The sequence below is a fragment of the Micropterus salmoides genome, unplaced genomic scaffold (assembly GCF_014851395.1).
Source record: "Micropterus salmoides isolate LMB-PRFRI ecotype aquatic unplaced genomic scaffold, ASM1485139v1 Ms_hic_scaffold_18, whole genome shotgun sequence".
Classification (NCBI taxonomy): Eukaryota; Metazoa; Chordata; class Actinopteri; order Centrarchiformes; family Centrarchidae; genus Micropterus; species Micropterus salmoides.
This window is the reverse complement of record NW_024040928.1, coordinates 1361590-1379693: the sequence shown is the minus strand read 5'-3', so window position 1 is coordinate 1379693 and position 18104 is coordinate 1361590. Positions and strand designations below refer to the sequence as shown.

Sequence of the window (18104 nt, the reverse complement as noted above, 5' to 3'; positions counted from 1 at the left end):
GGTGCATATGAACGCATACAAGTCGTCTAAAGTTCAACATTAATATATAACTTAATGATGATAAAAATAATGCAATTATAAAGAAGCCTTCAGCGTGACCATGGGCTTTTTATGCTGCTCTAGTTGACGAAGTTCTCTTAAGATGCAAAATAAGCACAGTAGACAACAATTCTAGTAACTTTGTATCACCTATTTTGCAAACTTTCAGGTGCATATAAAAGCTACTCAACACTTAGGGTATGAATTCATATTCAGTAACATTTAATTGTTTGTAAGTTAGGTTATTGCGTGGTTTAGGTGCAAGCTGCAAGTCATTTCAACCTGTTTGACAAGAGGTTGTGCCAAAGACCTGCAGTCAATGCCCGGGTTGCTGAAACATTTGCAGGGGACTTCACCTATACAATACAATATACAATCCTGGGCTGGAAACCAGTTAAGTTCAATGCAAGTTATTCTAGTTCAATAGGATACAAGCAGGATGGATCCATGCTTTCATGTTGTTTACACCAAATTCTGACCCTACCATCTGAATGTTTCAGCTGAAAATGACTCATCAGACCAGGCAACGTTTTTCCACTCTTCTGTTGTCCAGTGACTGTGTGAACTGTAGCCTCAGTTTCCTGTTCTCAGCTGACAGGAGTGGCCCCCGGTGTGGTCTTCTGCTGCTGTAGCCCATCTGCTTCAAGGTTGGACGTGTTATGTGTTCAGAGATTTTATTCTGCATAACTTGGTTGTAACGAGTGGTTATTTGAGTTACTGTTGCCTTTCTGTCATCTCGAACCAGTCTGCCCATTCTCCTCTGACCTCTGACCAACAAGGCATTTTCGTCCACATAACTGCTGCTCACTGGATATTTTCTCTTTATCTGACTTTTTCTCTGTAAACCATGCCACGTTCATAGTCACTTAAATCCACTTTCTTCCTCATTCTGATGCTCGGTTTGAACTTCAGCAAGTTGTCTTGACCTCGTCTACATGCCTAAATGCACTGAGTTGCTGCCAAGTGATTGGCTGATTAGCTATTTGTGTTAACAAGCAATTGAACAGGTGTACCTAATAAAGTGGCCAGTGAGTGTATATGCCCTGGAAGTTATTTTTCAGATTATTCCAACACCACATGAATGCAGCAGCAGTACAATGCTGCGGAGGTAACTGAGACATCTGCTACTGGCCGGTTCAAAGAATGACAGGCTGAGGGTCAGGGACATAGTGATGGGGATTATGGCACTTTGAAGGGAGCCGGATCTCATGGCTCATTTCATTTCAGCTCCAAAATGGCTTCATTTAGTTTGATTTCTGCTGGTCACAGCCAAAGATGCATTCTTATTCGTTGCAAGAAATATGCAAAATTCTTCATCTGCAATACATTGAAATATTCGATGGTTAAAAAGTGTATGTCAAGAATAACAAACACCCTACTAATGAAATTTTATGATTAATAAATAATCACACATCTCTACATAGATCCATAGAATATATTTCAATGAAATAGGTTTGACGACTTAATAAAAAAAATATTTTTGCTCTGTTCAAAAGGCTCATTGAGACGACTCATTTGCAACTGACGCATAACTACAGTGGCATTTATGTAATGTGGTATTGAGCTTACATATTCTACCTGCATACAAGCAGAATGCTGAAGCAATGCATTCAAATTAATATTTTATCTTTATTAAGGAGTACTTATGTCATGGAGAAAGTGCATTTTGCAAAAAGTATCAAAACCCAAAAGGTTTGATACTTTTACATGAATCAACTCAAAGGAACCACCCATCACTTATTTGTAATGTGTTTGTTGTGCGCACCAGAGAAACCTAAGACTAAATGACTCGCTCTGTACAGAGTTCGCCGAGGTCGGAGTTTCATCTTTGGGAGTTTGAACTCCAGAGAACAAGATGACAAAGTGCACTCAATTTGTAATTGGAACAGCAGCAGTCGTGCTGTTCACCAGCTCAGCTGGGTTCTGGTGGTGAAACTTCAACACAAAGGTCTATCTGCTTTGTGTGAAATAATGTCTACTCAAAAGTCCACTAACAGGTTCTTTTGGAAGGACAAAAACAGCTTTTTCTGAGCTCTCAGCTGTTTATTGTGAGATGCAGTCAACAGATACTTTAACTGTATATTTACAAAAAAACTAAATCTTATATACATCACACTGCCTCTGTTTGGTTTCATTTATATCTTCATTTATTTTTAATGCAGTAAAGAGCCACAAGTCCACATAGCAACTGTACGTCAAACTGTCTAATAAAAACATGAACCAACACAAACCAAATATAACAAATAAATAAACATTAGTTTTCATCTTTAAGATCTTCCAAAAGGAATTACATCTTATTCTGTATGTCACAACTCTATGGACACAACAGAGCCAGCTTACTGAGAATAGACACGGTCACAAGAGAGATTTTTCACAACCTTGCTCTTGTGAAAGCACTTTGTAACATTGTTTTGAAAAGTGCTCTATGAATAAAGAGTATTATATTATTATAAATGGTGACTTATTAGAAAGTGGTACCCTGAGATTTAAGATTAAAATGGTGTAACTGAGAGTTAATTTCCGGCATCTGTGTCTAAATTAGTCTGCTGTGTTTTCCCTGGGGAGCATGCCCCATTCACAGACAGATAGGCGGGCTCTGTGATTACTGGTTTAGCTGCCGAGTGTTGAGATGTTGTACAGGAGCAGCAGTCCTCCAAGTCCACAGTGACAGCTCCAACTAAGCCACTGTAGTCAGCGACTCCCACCACTTAGCTGCTCCAACACACCCAGTTCACCTTATTAAGCCATTAAGCTTCTCCCCTCAGTGTGTTTCAGGAGCAGCTGAAGGCTCCATAAGCCTTACATCAGCATGCTGTGGGTTGTGTTTGGAAAGGTGGGAGCTTGATAATAATAACAAAACTTTGCCAGCTGAAAATCTGTTGCAGAGTAAATAACTAAATCCTTATGTTCTTGTATAAACAGGATTGGGAAAGTGCTGCTAGGGTCTGAAAAACAAAGGAAGTGCTCCTGATACAGAAGTTAATGTTGACAATAAAAAAGGAGGATGAGTTCACCAGAAAATCAATGCACACAATTTTTGACAAAAGTAGTAGCTTACATTATTGGTAGGAATTAACACATAATCCTATTATATTATTGGTAACGACAGGAACACATAATCATCTGTATATATATAGTACATAGAGGACATGTACATCTATATTACCTGTTATCAAATACATGTATGGTTACAATAAAACATGGCATGTCTTAATAGCTAAATGGTTAAGGTGCATTCCATGTGATTGCAATGTCAACGGTTCACTTCCAGCGGTAGAAGTATGTTTCAATTTGCAGGTTTGTGACATGAGGTCCTCTTTCATTGTGTCAAATACACAGATCCACCATAACAGTATGACCAATGACAAGTGAATAACACTGATTATCCTGTTACCATGGCACCTGTCAGTGGGTGAGATATTTTAGACAGCAAGTGAACATTGTGTTCTCATAGTTGATGTGTTAGAAGCAAGAAAAATGGGCAATGTGATGATTTAAATGACTTGGACAAGGCCCAAACTGTGATGGCTAGAACACTGGGTCAGAGCATCTCCAAAACGGTATGCAGTGGTCAAAAGTGGTCCAAGGAACAAAAAGCTGTGAACCGTGACAGTGTCATTGGCCACCAAGGCTCATTGATGCACGTGGGGAGCAAAGGCTGGCCCGTGTGGTCCGATCCAACAGGCGAGCTGCTTTTGGTCAAATTGCTAAAAAGTTTAACGCTGGGTCTGGTATCACGGTGTCAGAACACACAGCGCGTACAAAGTGGAGTCCATGCCCCAACGGGTCAGGACTGTGCATTTTACATTATGACCAGTAAGTGGTCATAATGTAAAATACATTATGGCTCATTGGTGTACATTAAATGCAACTACATGAAAATGTCTCATTCAGGCTAAATCCCATTTTCAGTAGTTTAGGTACTCCACTATTGCTTTAGTTTTTGTTTTGTTTTTTAACCAATTAAGCTGTAATTATCATGTGACCTGCTTTTTCTCTGGAGACACATCAGCATTAGCTTGAAACACATTGCTATCCAGAGTGGCTGCCTGGTTCAGCCTCCCCTTGTGCACCTATTGATCATATTAACTTCACCTCTCTGCATTCAACAACTCTATTTTATATTCATGGTGCAAAGGAAAAACATTACCAAAATATTGTGGCTCACCTACCTGGGACCATAAATATTCATGGAACTTAAAAAAAAAACATGGAAATCTATTTATTTTTTAAGTACCTTTTATCTGGGAAGGATAGAATCCACTGGACTAACCAACAGACCAGCCATACAGATAAACATAAGATAAAAGTACTATATATTTCCATTCTTTTCACCAACAGGTTCAGGGTCATACTTGTTTGAAAGGTATCCCAGCATGCATTGTATGGGAGGCAGGAAGCACCCTGCACCTGGTACAGAGCACCAAAGGTGTACTTTGGCTGCCTCTAATGTACTGTTTGCCTGTTTTGTTGTTTCAGACTGACCTTTGACCCCTGAGAGAGTACTGTCTCCGTGGGAGTGATTCCAGAGAGGGAGGGGCCAACCTGGGGCCTCAGGGATGGATATGGAAAGCTACCCAGGGGGGAGCACTTTGGGTCCCAACTTCACAAACTGCACCGGCCCACCTGCCAGCAGCCTGCAGGCGGTCCCATTCACAGACAGGATGGCGCTGGTGGTTGTTATCCTCGGCCTCCTCACCCTGTCCACTGCGCTCATCAACGGTGCTGTCATTGTCGCCATCTGCACCACCAAGAAGCTCCACCTACCCGCCAACTACCTCATCTGCTCTCTGGCCGTCACTGACTTCCTGGTGGCACTCCTTGTGATGCCCATCAGCATCCTCCACATCACCATGGAGACGTGGTCCTTGGGTCAGGTGATATGTGAAATCTGGCTGAGCATGGACATGACATGCTGCACCTGCTCCATCCTGCACCTGTGTGTGATCGCTCTGGACCGGTACTGGGCCATCACCAAAGCTATCGAGTATGCTCGCAAGAGGTCGGCCCGACGTGTCGCTGTCATGGTGGGAATAGTCTGGATCATTTCAATTTTCATATCCATGCCACCCTTATTCTGGAGGCAGAGGCCCAGCAGTGGCAGCCTCCAACAGTGTGTCATAGAGCATGGCCACCCAGGATACACAATATACTCTACTTTGGGGGCATTTTACATTCCTATGATCATCATTCTTATCTTATACTACAGGATTTACAACGCCGCCAAAACTCTTTACCAGAAGCGCGGTTCTTCTCGGCACCTCAGCAGCCGCAGCATGGGTAGTCAGAACTCTGTAGACCATTGGCGTGTCTCCCACACATTTTGTGTGTCAGACTTGTCCGACTCAGATCCCACACTGGCTACTGACAAACTCAACACCACTATCCAAGTCCCATCCTTTGAGACACACATGGATGGGCAGGTTGAGAAGAACCAGATATGTACCTCACGTGAGAGGAAAGCAGCACAAATCCTCGGCCTCATCCTCGGGGCCTTCATCATCTGCTGGCTGCCTTTCTTTTTAAAGGAGCTCCTAGTGGGTCTGCAAGTGTTACAGCCTTCTCAGTTGCTCTCGGACCTCCTCACTTGGTTGGGTTATATTAACTCTCTCATTAACCCCCTGCTGTACACCAGCTTCAATGACGATTTTAAGCTGGCTTTTAAAAAGTTACTCAAGAGAAAAGAGCATGCATAGGTCTGAGGTTAAAAACACCAAAAGGGAAGTGTACTGTACATGTCCAACTTACTTGTAGTGTGTCTACTGTGAGATGTTGTGCTTTTTTAATAAAAAAAGTATCTCAACAAACAATATATCCGGCTTTTCTCAATAAAATAATTATTTATAAATACTATTATTTCACTACAAGGCTTTTATTCATTATCATTCATTGCCCCCATCCCCACCATTTGCTTATACACTTCCACTGGGGGGCTTCAGGTCAGGGCTGTGCTAAGCTGCTTTTGGGGTGTGTGGGGGGCCTGTGGTTCGGGGCTCTGGGTCTCTGGGTCTCTGGGTCTGGAGTGGGTGTGCATGCTGGGGGGGACTGGGCTCCCCTGGGCCTGCCCTAGGGCTTGTCCCGCAAACCCACCCACATTCTCTTGCAGTTGATGTCCTTTCTCTGTGGTGTTTGTGTGATGTTTGTGCCCCCTGCCCCCATTTCTGCCCTCCTGTCTGGCCTGGTGACAAATATATACACAGACATAATTAAATAAAGAATAAAGACAACAAAGGACTAAACTAAAACTCCTCGGGCACAACATGGTATACAGTTCCTCATACTGCATACCAGGCTGGGCAGGACAGGATTTAAAACATACAAACAAAAACTAAAGATACATCTAAATTTAGACCTGATGATATCATTAGAAGAACAGCAGGGAATCACAAAAGTAAGAACAATTCATCTTAAGGGGACTTATCAGCTTTCATGTCAATCCATCCAATAATTGTCAAGACATTTCACTCTAACAAAAAACCCTCAAACAAATGTGAATATCATGCTCGACGACAAGTCAGGGGTTCACCAATGATACATCATCTGGGAACCATGAACGTCTGTAAGAAACTTTCATTGCCATTAATGGGTTACTATCTAAGAACGCTGTAGCCAGATCCATTAAAGGTGGGGTAAACGATTCTGGAGAAATACAATACCAGGACAATACTATGCAGCAAACAACATCACAGCATGTAATGTAACTAATGTAAGCTAGGTTTTGGGTTGAAGCTAACATGACGCTAACATGAAGCAGGGAGGGACGAGACAGCTCCAGACAGAGATACTCACAGATCTCCTGCTACTATAGCTAACAGCACAACAACAGCATGTCTTGGTGTACTAATAGAGAGTAAGCTAAATGTCTGTGGGTGAGTCATTGATCATTACTGATGCTCACATCATGGCTGGAATAGTTTTGTGTCTTTGTTTGTTTTGGAGCCAGGGCTGTGTACAAACACAGCTTACACACACCGTGATGAGATATTCGCTGCAGGAGTTTGCATTGGAGGGAAGTGAACTTATGACCTCAGTCGTGGTCACCGAGGTAAATAAAAGTAGTGATAGAGTACCTAAAATAACTTTAGTGCAGCAAAGATTGTACAACGCCAAGATTACTGAATTGGTCATCTGATCACCTGATTGCTTGTGTGTGGGTGAAGTGAATGATGTTGTTGTTACTACAAAATATTTACTCACGATGGGTCTTTGATTATATCAACAACTCAAGGAAACCACTAAATCCATGCGATCTATTAGAGGTGCAACGATAAATTGATTAAGGTAGTAGTTTTCAACTATTAGATTAATTGCTATCTATTTTGAAAATCCCTTGATCAGTTTGAGTCTTGTTTTAAGAAAGTCATAACTCTAACTCTATCTCTATATATCCTTTTAAATGTGAAAATATTTTGGTTTCTATGACAGTAAACTGAATATCTTCGGGTTGTGGACAAAACAAGACATTTGAGGACGTCATCTTGGGCTATGTTAAACACTGATCAACAATTTTCACTATTTTCTGACATTTATAGACTAAACAACTAATTGATGAATCCAGAAAGGAGGAGACTGAGAGAAAAGAGAAGGTGATGGAGAAGAGAGAAAGAGCAGTACTGCCCACCCACTATGCCCAGGATAATTTCATTATATAAGCTGTTATATTGTGACAATAAATCAATATGTCTATATTGTTTTGTTCATAGTGTGTATATTAGTGTTGTCTACTCTGTAGTTTGTGTCTGATTTTATTTGATTATTATTATATTATTATTTTATTATTGTATAAGTAAGCACATCGTGAGCATTGTACAATCCTGAGTCAAATTCCTCGTATGTGTACACATACCTGGCAATAAAACTGATTCTGATTCTGATTCTGAAATGTACCTACCTACCTACTTATATGATCAGCATTCTGTCCCTGTGCTGTTCAGCACAAACAGAAAATGACCTGATCCAATAATGTAATTACCACAGAGAAATATTTGCTTAGTCATTAGGCTACAGCTCATAGGCTCAATCTAACATCACAGCCCTGACGCAAAATGTCGGAAATCGGTTGACTCAAGTCAGCTTTAATCTGCACGGTGGTTTGTCCACATTGTACATTCACAAATTTCAATCATCAATCAACCCTAACTATACTATTTTTTTTTATTCTTGACTGCAATTCTAAAACAAGGACAAATAGACCATGGGTTATAAACAAAACAAAATTAAAGTAAAATACACTTTCAATAAAGGTTTAGGGTGGAATTTTGCTAATATAATAAAAAGATTTATGAGATAATACTGTTTTTGTTTCAAAATGCAGACATCATAAAAACCAAACAGCACATATTGGTACAGCAGAGAAAAATGGGCAGAAATGTTAGAGCTGATATATTGGGCAAAGTCTTTCCAAAAAATAGTAGTACATAGACAGCTCCAAAATAAGTGTGTGGTTGTTTCACAATGAAGTCCACAGAAAGAGGAGTTATCAAATGTCTTTTCTTATTCTTTGCAAATGTTTTGCTGGGTAGCATCGATGGAGAAGTTTATAACAGACGTCTTGAGTTTTGTTTGCGTTCAAGTATCTTGAGGGTATGGTCCAAACCTTTCTCCACTTGATATTTGAAATAAATCTTCCCCACTAATTGATTATATATGGGATGGTGACAATGTCTTTCTGAAAGAGGGACATCATTGTGCCATTTAACGACGACAGACTGACCTAACTAACCCTAACTATACTACGTGACAGCGTGTTCATCATCACGTAAACATCGCCTTGCGCTGCATACGTAACTACGCAGTAGTGGTACGCGCTAGAGCTTGGTGTGAAGATGGCGGACGAGGAGGCCGAGCAGGACCGTAGTCCTGAGAACGGTATCAGTGAAACGATTGGGGAACTTAGACAACGGTTGAAAGAACTGCAAGAAGTCGTGATTAGAGAAAGCAGCGACTCGCCAGTCCAATCGTCTTCTGAGTATTGCCAGGCGTTTTGTAGGGTGAGTTATTTTCCCTCACGTAGGCCTATTTAGCCAATAAGCTAGCCATATAGCATTCATAATAACGGTAACGTTACGTCTTGACTCCTTGATAATCCAGATAAAGGTTTGATTTCAAAGACAAACAATGCTTCAATGGACAGAGTAGTTGTATTTAGTGTCTTGTCCATTGACCGTTACAGAATAAAAGCAAATGCAGTGGTTAAACTTCGGCTGATCTGTAAAGTAGAGCGTACAAAATAGGACTCAATCTGACCGCTGACGAGGCTAGCTCATTTAAAGTGAGCTACTAGCATACGTTAGCTGTGAATGCAGGCGGCAGGTAACAAATATGTCACTAACGTTAAAAAACATTTACGCATAACTAGTTGTCTATCGTAGACTGGTTCCAACATACTAATATTTCTCTTCATTTGTTTTGTCCAGCGAGGAAATAATTCCCAGTTGCACGGTAGCATATCAGCCAAAACACTTCCACCTGCAGTTAGATTAATGTTAGCTTTTAGCCTTGTATGTTTGGCAACATGCGCGTGCACGTCAGAATCATTTCGCTGATTGTCGTTGTGGTAGCTTAGACCTCAGGCTACCAAAACGAATTGGTGTTGCCTCGTAATGGAGATTGTTGTAGCTATTGCCCCAAACTATGCTGGCAGCAGTAACGCTACCCGGTGTGAAATGTAGCGAATTTGATCAGGCGGAGAACGGCGATGATTTGCGTTTCTCTCGCGATGAATTTCGTTCTGAGTCGACCGCACGCTTTTACAGAAGAGGCACACCGTCGTCCACCACATTTGCATACTAAAACAATACAGCATAAATTACAGCCAATGTACGTTGGCCGTTAGTACGCCATTTGCACAATTTAATGGCTAAAGAGATGTGTGTGCTGTTGTGTGAGCTAGTGAGAGAACGAGGAGGGCGGATCTGCACCAAGCATCTCCACTTGTGTAGTGGGCTCCTTGGCTTGTGGATTTGGTGGAAGTAAATGTGTCTCCAGTGAGACATGGTGTTGTGGCAGTAAGTTGAAAATATATAGTCTAATCTATAAAACAGAGGGTGTGTTTAACAACTAAATCAGTGGCAGGGTCAGCAGCTTCCCAGTTATCACTGCTGGATCGAACACAGCCTCAGAGACCGACAGAGGCCAGTTTGACGACAGGGACTAAAGTACAGAGGTGATTTACATTGGCTCTGATTAGGACCCTGACTCTGGGGACAACAAAGACGCGGCTGGTTCAGGTGGGGACAGAAGAGGTGTCAAGCGGGAGAGGATTGAAAGGAAGGTCGGCCATCAGAGAGGCGAAATATTTTAACATCTAACATACTCAATTAAGGGTTCATTTCCACCAAACTAGAAAATACAAAAAAAGAGCTGGTGGTTGTTGGAACAGTAGAAAGACAAACCAAGGCTTGTTTTTTAAAATGAGTTAATGAAGCGATTAGTTTGGTGAAAGAGAGAAACTTTAATACAGAAGATGTACCGTTGTGTATATACTTTGCTGTACTACTGGACTAGTTATTTTAAAATTACAAAGATTGTAGAGATCTACAGATTGTTTTCTTTATGACAGACTTGATGTTGCTGTGGAAAAACATGAGTTTACTGTGTCCTTTTGGATTTGAATGTGTCAGACGCAGGACGCCTACCTGTAACATCACTGTGACTTCAAGCACACCTGTAGATGGTAGCCATGACAACTCTGACACAGAAACACTACTACTACTACTACTGGAGACTAGTTCCAGGGACCCTGCAAAGTCATGCCTTCACATTGGCTATACATGGACAGCTGCTGGATTTGTGGTGCGCATATTAAATGATATTCGTCTCATCGACATGTTTCAGAAACATTAAATAGACTATCAAAATCTGAACAGACTTTTACTCCCGGAGCAGCATTCCCCCCAACCCCCCAACCTCCACCCCCCACCACTGATTACACAGATTATAACATTACAACACAGGACCGGTTAGCATGATAACTTCACTAGATATCTGTGCAACACAAAAACTTCTTTGACATGACTTCACACGTCAGAACTACTTCTTTATGCGGCTGTGGCTCAGGGGATAGAGCAGTCGTCTGCTAACCGGAAGGTTGGTGGGTTGATACCAGGCTCCCCCAGTCAAAGTGTCTCCCGGTGGCTGTGCCATTGCTGTGTGAATGTGTATGAATGTTATTTCTGTTCTGATCTGCAGTTGGCACCTTAGCCTGTGCTCATGTGTGTGAATAAGGTGAAGCACTTTGAGTGAGAACAACCGGATTTGGCCAATGTTTGAAAATAGTCAGACTTTTTGATATTTTTCCAGGTCTCGGGATTATGTGTGGGAAATTTATTTGCCTCAATGTGGTAATTCCCCCCGGAGATCAATAAAGTATTTCTGATTCTGAATTGGACTTACTTTCATTTTAATTTAGTAATAAAAGTAAACACAACAAACTTGATGAGTTGAGAGTTTAAACCTAAATAATGAAATTTACCTTTGCTAACTAGGTTTTATCCTAATGCCATAACCAGGAAAAGGAAATCATCTGTCACATAACGTTTCAGTGCAGAAAGCACACTGTAGTTAGTTTAGTGATCCTGAAAGGTGTTAGAATCAATTGTGGATTTGTCCTTTGCCAGCATCCAATCACAAGTGATGAGTTAAAACTCTGGCAGGGAAAAAAATAACTAATCAAACGGAGCAAATGAGACAAGAAGAAAGCTCTGTGAGTGACAGGAGGCGGGGCCAAGTGGCCGCTGCAGCGGTGTGTGTATCGGCTCACTGTCGAGCATTTTCAGAAATCGATACTGTGGAAAATTAATATTTAAACCGCTGAAATATTCAGAATTTATATATTAAAAAAAATCTATATTTTTGACAACACTATTGCCTACTGTAAAATGTCTTACTAGCGTGTATTTGTTTGATTAACTTAGAAGATGTGAGACTAAGCCAATTTTATATAAGTTTTATGTTAATGTAAACATAACTGCAGCAGTTGACATCTGGCTGCGTCATATTTATCAGCCATCGTGGTTGAAAGATGGGCAGATGCAAGTTTAATGGATTAAAAAATCTATAACTACAGACTATAATCACTTTCCAAAGGGTCTCTCTTCATCATAATTAGTTTTTATCAAGAAAACACACGTGAAACGGGAAATGAGCGATCCTGCACACAAAACAGCTGTCTTTTATTATAAAGATGGCAATTATAAAGACAAAGAATCTGGCTGAAAGGATGGATTAGCACACCAGGTAGCAGGGATTGTCTGAGCTACAGAGAGAGCTGCAGGGGAGGTAAAAGGTGCAGCTCCCCGACACCCTGTTAACTCTTGACTGTGAGGTTACAACTCACGGCCCAAAAAGGAGAACAAACTCAACAATCAATCATGATTTCAGTTAAATGCTAAGGTTACTGTTATCTTGTTTGTGGTCCGCTGGCAGAACACCAGCTGCTTTCTGATAAGGCGCCGTTGTGCTGTTGCCGAGGCGACAAAAGTTTCGTTTTACGGTGGATGGACGGTAACATTACAGAGTTGTTTCCTTTAGCTTGAAGTGGACAGACTTTGGACACTTTCTTTTTTTGGCTGCTGCTGAATTATGACCGCCGCTACTAAAATTTCACACAATCATTATTATTATATCAATGCGTCACTAATTTTCACTCTCACACTATGTGAGCACGGTAACACTGGTCTCTTGGCTAGCTTCCTCTCCTCGTTCTTCAAAGGATCTCTACATGACAGACTGTTAAGAGTAGCACGACTTGCCTATTTTTTCATAGTAATGTCTATACAAATGTCAAAAGCTGTAAAATGAAGACACAAAAGGCAAACATGAACAATCGTATCGTAATGATTCTGACGTCATATTAACAGGGTTTTCCTGTCGTTAAGGCTTAGGGGGGGATGTCCAAAACTATACTATACTGTGCCATAAATGCAAAATCACTGTGGAGAGTATCATAACCAACCAAATTACTTTCCCCAAATATAATGGTTGTAGTTCCTCTTCACTAGACTGATCTTTTAATTATTTATTATCTGCTCTAGCTTTTCCAACTATTTGTTCAGAGATTTGGTAAAAAATAATGGCCCACTATGATGGGAAATTACATATTTTACATTGGAAAACGTAAACCCCCCACCTCCCCACCCCCCTGACCATGACTACCACGACCACCACCAAAACATTAATCTAAAGCTCACAGAAAACTATGGAAATTTTAAGCTGTTCTAATGAGCATCCCCACGAGCAATGCTGCTGAGACATGTTTGTTGGGGTTTTATTTTCAGACATGCTAAGCACTACGCACATAAAAAAAAATTCGCTTCACCTCCGCTGCTACAACTCAATCCTAGGGGAAACACTGTCATCTCTGAACGCACAAGTTAGCACGCTGTATAACTGATAGTCAACAGGTGTGTTCGAGATAAGTGGCTGACTTTGCCGACTTGGATAGGGGAATAAAAACAGCGCCCTCAAGTCAAAAACAATCTGGCGCTATTATTTATTTAATCCTTGTGCAAGCAAAATTATCTTTATTGGTCTCTAATTTGTTAATGCTAAGTACTAACTTGTCAATAAGCATATTGCTCAACATTTAATGATTCGCTGCAGTACGTCAAACTTTTTTCTAATGTCCCGTCCCATCCAGGCTGTGATTGGTCGGTTGACAAGAAGTGACTGACATCGGCTTTATAAAAAGTTGCAAAACAAAAGGCAGCAATACAGCTAACGTTAACTGGCCGGCGAGAGCAGAGTCAGACACAGCACACTTTTTCTGCTTAAATCCTACACTTTTTGCGGTTCTGTAATCGCACATAACGACGTCGCGATTGTGATTGCAATTAGATTAATCGTGCAGCCCTAATTATACACCTGGCGAGATGCCTACCAAACCCCTGACTTTGTGCCAGTGTACCTAGTAATAGAGATGGAATGGAAATTTCACATTACGATTACAGTAACCAAAATGATCAGTAAGTGTTATTGCGGTATGGTTAAAATGTGCTGAAACCATTTCACCAAGTTTTATATTGAAAACCACAAATAAAATTAGCAGCACTGTGCACTTTTTGTTTGCATGAGCATTAAAATAGTACCAGCCAATACCTTAGGTAAATAAATGAAAACTATGTCAGATGTGCATTAAAATTAAAGGTTATAAAGGTTTCAAATATATACAGTGACCCCATGCACAGTTGATACAAATGAGTCTTTAGAAGATAGTGATGGTAACTACAGTGAGCCCAACAACTGACATGCAGAGGAGTCTTGTAAAGGAGTCTACAGTGTTTCTCCTGTCACAATGAATTCAACAACTGCCGGATTTTAAATCAACACACAGCAGCAGAACAACTTGTAGTGTTTTTACAAGAGTAGCTAACACTAAGCTAACACTGACAGCTTCAGTTTATAAGCAGTTAGCGAGTCAGACAGACAAACCGTGACATGTTCCCTCATTCTGAAGTCCCCACATCGCGTGCCTGAGTCTGTTGCTAAGTTTGGTATATTCTGGATAGAAGTGCAGTAATTGAACACCGTTTTATGAAAATTGAAATATTGAGAGAGAGAGAGAACCTGTAAGTGTGAGTGTTAAACCGTAAAGAACCCTGAGGAAATGCTGTGGTGGGAGATCATGAGTGTGCCAAAGCTGAGAGGCAGAGAGCATGCTCTGTAAATGGAGCTGTGTTTGTACTTGGCTTGGTTCTCTTCCCCTGCAGGCTGCTCTCTCCTGCAGGTATCCAATCTGACTAGACTGCATTTCTTTTTCTGACCAAGGTCAGCATGAACGTTCATAATGACTAGGATGCTACAAGCAGGAACATTGAGTAGGTGTTTTATCTTACCTCATAAGAATAAATTATTATGAAGGAATGCACATCTAACCATTGTGCATCCATTATGTGAAGAATAACAAGCCATATTTTACAGTAAATACAAACATCTTAATATTGTTGAGGATTTATTTCTTTACAAACTAGGGATTTCTTAAATTATTTTCTTGAATTTGGGGTTTGTTCTTTGTGGGGTTGCCCCTTTACTCCTGTTGGTTATGATAACTTCTTGTTCACCTGAAACCTGTGGACACAACATCACAACTTAAGTAACCCAAGTGGTCAGATAATCAAGACACTAGTAAATACAGTGAGGAAAATAAGTATTTGAACACCCTGCTATTTTGCAAGTTCTCCCACTTAGAAATCATGGAGGGGTCTGAAATTGTCATCGTAGGTGCATGTCCACTGTGAGAGACATAATCTAAAAAAAAAGAAATCCAGAAATCACAATGTATGATTTTTTTTAACTATTTATTTGTATGATACAGCTGCAAATAAGTATTTGAACACCTGAGAAAATTAATGTTAATATTTGGTATAGTAGCCTTTGTTTGCAATTACAGAGGTCAAACGTTTCCTGTAGTTCTTCAGCAGGTTTGCACACACTGCAGGAGGGATTTTGGCCCACTCCTCCACACAGATCTTCTCTAGATCAGTCAGGTTTCTGGGCTGTCGCTGAGAAACACGGAGTTTGAGCTCCCTCCAAAGATTCTCTATTGGGTTTAGACTGGCTAGGCCACGCCAGAACCTTGATATGCTTCTTACAGAGCCACTCCTTGGTTATCCTGGCTGTGTGCTTCAGGTCATTGTCATGTTGGAAGACCCAGCCTCGACCCATCTTCAATGCTCTAACTGAGGGAAAATCTGGCAATACATGGCCCCGGTCATCCTCTCCTTAATACAGTGCAGTCGCCCTGTCCCATGTGCAGAACAACACCCCCAAAGCATGATGCTACCCACCCCCATGCTTCACAGTAGGGATGCTGTTCTTGGGATGGTACTCATCATTCTTCTTCCTCCAAACACAGTTAGTGGAATTATGACCAAAAAGTTCTATTTTGGTCTCATCTGACCACATGACTTTCTCCCATGACTCCTCTGGATCATCCAAATAGTCATTGGCAAACTTAAGACGGGCCTTGACATGTGCTGGTTTAAGCAGGGGAACCTTCCGTGCCATGCGTGATTTCAAACCATGACGTCTTAGTGTATTACCAACAGTAACCTTGGAAACGGTGGTCCCAGCTCTTTTCAGGTCATTGACCAGCTCCTCCCGTGTAGTTCTGGGCTGATTTCTCACCTTTCTTAGGATCATTGAGTCCACACGAGGTGAGATCTTGCATGGAGCCCCAGTCCGAGGGAGATTGACAGTCATGTTTAGCTTCTTCCATTTTCTAATGATTGCTCCAACAGTGGACCTTTTTTCACCAAGCTGCTTGGCAATTTCCCCGTAGCCCTTTCCAGCCTTGTGGAGGTGTACAATTTTGTCTCTAGTGTCTTTGGACAGCTCTTTGGTCTTGGCCATGTTAGTAGTTGGATTCTTACTGATTGTATGGGGTGGACAGGTGTCTTTATGCAGCTAACGACCTCAAACAGGTGCATCTAATTTAGGATAATAAATGGAGTGGAGGTGGACATTTTGAAGGCAGACTAACTTTCTCTCTTTGAGAGTCAGAATTCTAGCTGATAGACAGGTGTTCAAATACTTATTTGCAGCTGTATCATACAAATAAATAGTTAAAAAAAAATCATACATTGTGATATCTGTTTTTTTTTTTTTTTTTAGATTAAGTCTCTCACAGTGGACATGCACCTACGATGACAATTTCAGACCCCTCCATGATTTCTAAGTGGGAGAACTTGCAAAATAGCAGGGTGTTCAAATACTTATTTTCCTCACTATATGGCAGGTATAAGTAGAACAAGCTCTGTCAGACTTAATGGATGTTGGAAGGATTACTGCTTGTACTAAATGTCCAACTTTGTTTTTATTTTCAGAGTGTTTGTAAAGGTTTTCAGTACAAACAGGTTATCTTAAACTGTTGGTCCCTCTTTATAGACACTGCTGGAGTATGCAGGCCGTTGGAGGATAGAGGAAGAGCCTTTGCCACTGGTGGAAGTGTACATAGCCGCCCTGTTGAGTTACGCCCAGGCCTCTCCATACCTCTCCCTGCAGTGTGAAAGTGTTCCTCTTGTGGTTGAGAGGCTCTCATTGTAAGTACCATTAAGATGTGATTAATTGTTGATAATGTATAGTTTACACCCATAATCAGTCACTGAATGCACTATGCTGAATGTAACCCTGTTACAAAAGCTAAATGATAGCTTTCTTGTTCGTTCTATCAAGTTTCGGTGTTCACGTTAAAAGTGGAGATCAGTATCATGTTTTTGTTGATTGCCCATTCCTTCTGCAGGAGTTTTGTGGAGCTTTTGCTGTCTCTAAAGAATGACGTTCCAGATGGCTTATGGCAAGAATTTAAGTCATCTGTCCAGGTAAAGCTCATTATTCTCACTTTAAGAAAGAAATGTAGATTTATGTAATGTATGTAGACTGAAGTTTTCACAAAACACCATCACCCCACAACTTCCTTTGTTTATACAGTATTCAAGTGATTGACACTATGTAGACACGCCAGCTAAAAATCCAGTGTTAAAATATCCCTTTAGTTAACCAATTTGTTATGTTTCCGTAAATTTGCTTTTCAGTTTCAATTTAAAAGCTTGGCTAATAGACTCAAACATCAGATACCATCTGGATCTGCATCAAGTCATGGAGTTTTCCTGTTGTTTCCAGTTTGCTTACAGTAAGCTGCAGGAGAAGGGAATCACTGAGCTGTCCCTGCTGTCTGCTTTGGCCCAGCATGACGGTGTTTGGACCAACAGGGTCTTGCAGGGCCTTTTGTCTGGCGCAAACCTGCAGACTGAACAAGGTGAGTTCCTGAACTGGTTTTCAGAGGTCCTACAAATATTACTAAAAATGAAGGGATGCATACGTAATGTTTTTCCACCACAGTGTCATTAAGCTGATGATACACGGAGCAACTTTCATGCCACCGGCAAGATTGGCCAGAAACATTGCTCAAAAAGTTGCCCTGTGTATCATCAGCTTTAGTGTCACCTATAATAAGCAACTTAGAGCAAACACCACTAAATATAGATACGCTCTGCAAACAAGGAAAACACATCAAATACAATGGGGAAGGCAAAGCCCATGAGAGTTTCTCAAACCATGGGAGGATG

General features: G+C 41.0%; 2 protein-coding genes across 2 annotated transcripts in view; both read left to right on the top strand.

Annotated features, from left to right (window-relative positions):
• The first annotated feature begins 4525 nt into the window (after positions 1–4525).
• On the top strand, positions 4526–5807 carry LOC119908664 (5-hydroxytryptamine receptor 1E). The gene has a single exon (XM_038726492.1). The coding sequence runs from the start codon at positions 4599–4601 to the stop codon at positions 5733–5735; it is 1137 nt and encodes a 378-aa protein (XP_038582420.1). The 5' UTR covers positions 4526–4598; the 3' UTR covers positions 5736–5807.
• A 3023-nt stretch (positions 5808–8830) lies between these two features.
• The window catches only part of LOC119908647 (zinc finger protein 292-like), a gene marked incomplete in the record, with an annotated part of 18916 nt that continues 9642 nt past the window's right edge, over positions 8831–18104 (top strand). The window contains 4 exon segments of the mRNA XM_038726456.1: positions 8831–9029; positions 16924–17078; positions 17279–17357; positions 17659–17794. Of these exon segments, the coding sequence (XP_038582384.1) occupies positions 8865–9029; positions 16924–17078; positions 17279–17357; positions 17659–17794 (535 nt within the window).